This window comes from Vulpes vulpes, chromosome 5 (assembly GCF_048418805.1).
Source record: "Vulpes vulpes isolate BD-2025 chromosome 5, VulVul3, whole genome shotgun sequence".
NCBI lineage: Eukaryota > Metazoa > Chordata > Mammalia > Carnivora > Canidae > Vulpes > Vulpes vulpes.
This window is the reverse complement of record NC_132784.1, coordinates 62,153,788-62,158,379: the sequence shown is the minus strand read 5'-3', so window position 1 is coordinate 62,158,379 and position 4,592 is coordinate 62,153,788. Positions and strand designations below refer to the sequence as shown.

Genomic DNA, 4,592 nt, shown 5'->3' with positions numbered 1-4,592 from the left:
AATATTAGATTAGAATAGGAGATTAGTAGAAGAGGTAGTCTTCCTCTTGGCATTGTCTTTTCTTGGGACACTAAAACCACTCAATCCTTTCACTCTGGTCACCATGCTAACCTTTCTCCCTCACCTGCTCAAGGGGAAACTTGGCATAGCAGGCATCATTTCATACTGAAGATACACCCTAATCAATTTAGTGCTTTGTTGATTCATATCCATTCATTCTTCCAAGAGTATTTACTTTTCCACTCCTGTATGCCAGGCACTATGCTAAGTAAGACTGAGCAAAACTAGAGGCTTCCTGTACACTTTGTGAGCTACTGTCCAGGGGTGGGGGGCCTGCATCAATTAATTGACTACACATTTGTAAAACTACACCCTCAGTGTTTGCTACAAAGGAGAGGTGCCTGCTGCTAGCAATGCCTATGAATAGGAACTTTGACCCTGCCACTGGGGTCTATGATACCGATGGATGGCATGAGCCCTGAGAGAGGAACGGAGGGCTGGAAGCCAGGCCCATGACCTGACCACATGTTTATTTGGGCAACACCAGAGAGGCTCTCTAGCTATAAGTAGCCCTGGGCTCCCTAGGCTGCTATGTTCAGCTGCTAATTGCTCACCATTCGCTAAAGCTGAAAACTCAAAGCAAAGTAAACCATGAGGCTGTCCCTGAGTGTCCTGCTGGTCACTCTGGCTCTTTGCTGCTATGAGGGTGAGTATCACTACTCATCAGGCAGGCACCAGCCCTGGTGAGTACCATTCTCTGAGCTAGGTGAACCTAAGTGGCTTTTCTCTTTTTTCCTCTGCTTGTAAACTAGCCCCCCACCCCACTCCCAACCTCAGCGCTCATTTTATCAGTTCCCAACACCCTGGAAGTTCTTTTTTTTTATTTTTATTTTTTTAATTTTTATTTATTTATGATAGTCACAGAGAGAGAGAGAGAGAGAGAGGCAGAGACACAGGCAGAGGGAGAAGCAGGCTCCATGCACCGGGAGCCCGACGTGGGATTCGATCCCGGGTCTCCAGGATCGCGCCCTGGGCCAAAGGCAGGCGCCAAACCGCTGCGCCACCCAGGGATCCCCCACCCTGGAAGTTCTATATCAAAATGTTGCAGGCAATTTTCAAGAGCTTCCACTGGAACTTCTCTCCTTATCTGTGAGCTGTGTTTCAGAAGCAGAGGGCTTAAGATTTAGGTCTGAATCATGGCTCTCATTTGCCAGTGCTTTGAACTTGAACAAAATGCTTGATGTCTCCAAGTCTCTCCTCGTCGTTGGGTCTGACAGATACCACAAGAATAGCTACAGCAATGGATGAGATAAAGTCTGTCAAGGGTCTGACTTTGGCCATCAAGCTGATATCTACTGTTCCCAGACGTTCCCCTTTCCAGAGTTTTCCAGGTGCCAGTGTAGTCCACAGCTTTTAAACTCAGGGATTCAGGCTCATAAAATGTTACAACTGGAAGGGCTTGGGGAGAGTTCTCACTTTCAGAAGAGCCTGTGTTCTCTTAGTCTCTGATAATAAATCTTCCAGGGGGCTCTGGGAGTAAGAAGTACTCGCTACATCTAGTACTGAGTAGATCTCACTATATCCACCAATCTTCCTGGCTTTCTAGGAGCGCTGCCAGTATTTTGTGATAGAACAAGAACACTCAGAGGGATGGGATTTCTGTTTATATAGATGAATTCCGGCCATCCATTCCACAATATTTTTGCATATCTTCTTACCCATGATACTAACCCAGTCTTCTTTGTCCTTCTATTTCATATGACTTCCTAAACATCCTCCTCTTTCCCTCTGTTGAGCAGACAGGAGGGTCTTGGAAAGGAGGGGACATGCTTTAACAAGAATAAAAACTGAATTGGGGATCAGTAAGCCTGTATCCTAGTCCTGGCTCTGTGCTCACTCCAAGATATAAGGAAGTCACAGTTCTACTGTCCCACATTGTCACTGGCACTCTTAAGGAATGAGATCCTAGAACCTCTTGGGTTCCTGTCTAGTTCTGACTTCGGGGAGCCACGGGAAAATGTGATTTTCCTTACACTGATTGTATTTCTTTTTCTTCACCAGCCAATGAGATCGTATGTCCATCCCTTGCAAAGGATATGACTGCCTTCCTCTTTGTACATGAAGCTATATACAAGCCTAAACTTCAGCTTGCATATAACCCACCTGAAGCAGCCCTTAATGCCAAGTTGCAAGTGAAGAGCTGCACAGATAAGATACCCGTTTTGCAAAGAAAGCTAATTGCGGGCGTATTGGTAATTCATTCTTTCTCTGTTCATAGAGACTTCTGCTCAGCTGAGCAGCCAGGAAGGCAGTCAGGGTGCTGCTCTGTCGGGAGCACAAGAGGCGGGGGTACCTGTCTCCCTGCTGGCCCCTGACTGGGTGAGAGCTGGCCACAGGGTGGATGACATTACACCTGAGGAGCTACACTGAGGCTGCACAGAACATCTGGGCACCTTCCTTCTTCTCAGGTCACTTTCCTGGGTGCTAGGTTACCCATAGTGAACTGGGGAGGAGGAAAACTAGGGCCCCAAGCAGTGATGTCGAACGGTCAAAGCCTGGCTTCTTCCTTGCCTGGGAGCTTCCCTGAGGGCAAGTTCTCCCCTCAGAGTGGACACAGTCATAGGGCAATCCCCTGAGTGTGATGGGAATGTTGAATGGGGAGTCAGCTAGGAGGAAGGAACCCTGGCTCTCTGTCAACACAGAGGGCAGCTGGCTGGGCACTCTGTCAGCTGCTGCAAAGCCAAGGCCTCCCCCCCATACCTCAGCCCATTTCTCCACTCTCTGTCTACTACTGTCTCCCTTAACGTGCTCATGTCCAGAGACCCTCCTTCCTCTGTCTCTTGTAGCCACATGTGAAGGTGAAACACTTAAATAACATATTTATCAAGAAATAAGATACTTAAAGGTACCTCTCAGCCCATCGAGTGCTGGATTTAGGTCATGAGGTTCAATCACAAATGCCCACAGGGACTGGGTTTTCAGTGCTGAGAAGACGTGTGTCATCCGGTTGAATTTCTATACTGTGAGCCCCAGACTCCCCTGAAATCCATATTCCCAAAGTTCTGTCCCACTTTTGTTCTAGTATCACCACTGTATCCCCACTGCAGTGAAAAATTAAGAGTCTTCTGCCCTGGGATAGCAAAGAAAAAAACTCCTGGACTGCTCCTCCTTCCATTAGAAACCTGAGTCTTGGGTCACCTCACGCTTTATTTGCCAGACTATGGAAATAAGTTTTTCCTGACTTGCATGATTTGTTGTAATTGTGTCAGGTGTATTTAATTCACCATCCTCCTGGGTTTCCTGCCTTGTGCCCATTCTGCTTGCCTTTTGTTGGTCGAAACTTCACTGGCAAGTTTTTGTGAGTGACAGTCTGTGTTAAGGTGTCCTCCCCAGGAACGGCATGACTGAAGTTCTCTTTCTTTATCTGTCTCAGGTGAAAATCCTGGCGAAATGTGCACTTTGAATCTTCTCTGCTAGTACTTCTGTCTCCCAATGGTCACCCGATCTTCTGGAAAATGTAAAGGTTTCAACATCTTCCTTCAATAAATCACTCTCCCTGCATTACTGTACTTGTCTTGTTATTACCCCCCAGTCTCCAGCCTTGAGTTGGGGTGGTCTTTGTCATGAAGTGCCCATTGGGTGTTGCCAACAGTAAATTTCAGAGACCTAATGTCCAGTTACCCACGGCAGCCTGAGGAGCAGAGACCACAAGACTGAATATTTACTCTGCATCACTTTATAGATTTCCCATTCACATGGCCATCTGTAAAAATGAAATTTTAGGGTAATAAATGATACAAACGTTCCTGCTATGATTTTGTATGAAGGATACCCACAGCCGAGCTATCGGATCATCACACGGTTCTCAACTAGCAGCATCTCTGATATTGTGCCCTTATCACAACTACAACCAACCTGCCTGGTCTTCACATCTTCTTCACTCTGGTTTTGATCCAACAAACTCTCTGGTATAATTTGTTTTCTGTCTACTTCTCAGTGTTTAGTGCAAATCCAGGGTTCACCCTTCAGTTAACTCTTTGTGACTCAGCAAATGCACATTACTCTGTGACCTCTAGACCACTCATCAACACCTCAGGCTAATGCTTTTTCCCTTACATGCTCCCCAGAGTTCCAAAAGCAGCATCCAGCAGCGTCCAGGTCATCAAGGTGGATGCACAGTTATCCAGAACAGGGATGTGGAGCCTGGGTCATTAGCACGGGAAGGGTGACATCTTGTGGTCCTCTCTAGGAATCACACCTATTCCTGGAGAGCTGAGCATCCACATCTGCCCATTAACCCTAAACTTGAGGAAAACGTTCACTTGTCTGTGTTCCCCTAAGTATGCTCATTTATGTGCAATCTGATGACCAGGGCTCATAAGCGTCTGTTTATCCCTTTGACACCCCCACATCTATCACATCTCCACCCATGTTGCTTTTTAAGCGAGATTCCATAATTCCCTCCTTTATCAAAAGCCACAGGGAATGTCCATCCCCAGTGGGACACAAGTTCTTCTAGGAGTGATATTGCTTACAGCCTCAGGTTCAGTGGGGTTGTTAGGTCCCCTCATAGAGAGGGCTTGCTGCCCCAC

At 46.8% G+C, this 4,592-nt stretch overlaps 1 protein-coding gene across 2 annotated transcripts; it reads left to right on the top strand.

The window, feature by feature from the left end:
- The first annotated feature begins 608 nt into the window (after positions 1–608).
- On the top strand, positions 609–3,637 carry LOC112911057 (secretoglobin family 1D member 2-like). Of its 2 annotated transcripts, none has more exons than XM_025987380.2 (3): positions 609–706; positions 2,062–2,252; positions 3,434–3,637. In XM_025987380.2, the coding sequence occupies exons 1-3, from the start codon at positions 652–654 to the stop codon at positions 3,461–3,463; spliced, it is 276 nt and encodes a 91-aa protein (XP_025843165.2). In that variant the 5' UTR covers positions 609–651; the 3' UTR covers positions 3,464–3,637. The 2 variants fall into 2 exon arrangements, with proteins under 2 accessions (XP_025843165.2, XP_072613426.1); XM_072757325.1 differs by having other exon boundaries at positions 610–743; positions 3,434–3,607.
- The last annotated feature ends 955 nt before the right edge of the window (positions 3,638–4,592 follow it).

Excerpts from the sequence above, each read along its gene's own strand:
- LOC112911057 (XM_025987380.2), top strand. The coding sequence starts at position 652 with ATGAGGCTGTCCCTGAGTGTCCTGCTGGTCACTCTGGCTCTTTGCTGC. Across the intron at positions 707-2,061 it reads GGCTCTTTGCTGCTATGAGG|CCAATGAGATCGTATGTCCA; the intron begins GTGAGTATCACT and ends TTTCTTCACCAG. Across the intron at positions 2,253-3,433 it reads AGCTAATTGCGGGCGTATTG|GTGAAAATCCTGGCGAAATG; the intron begins GTAATTCATTCT and ends TATCTGTCTCAG.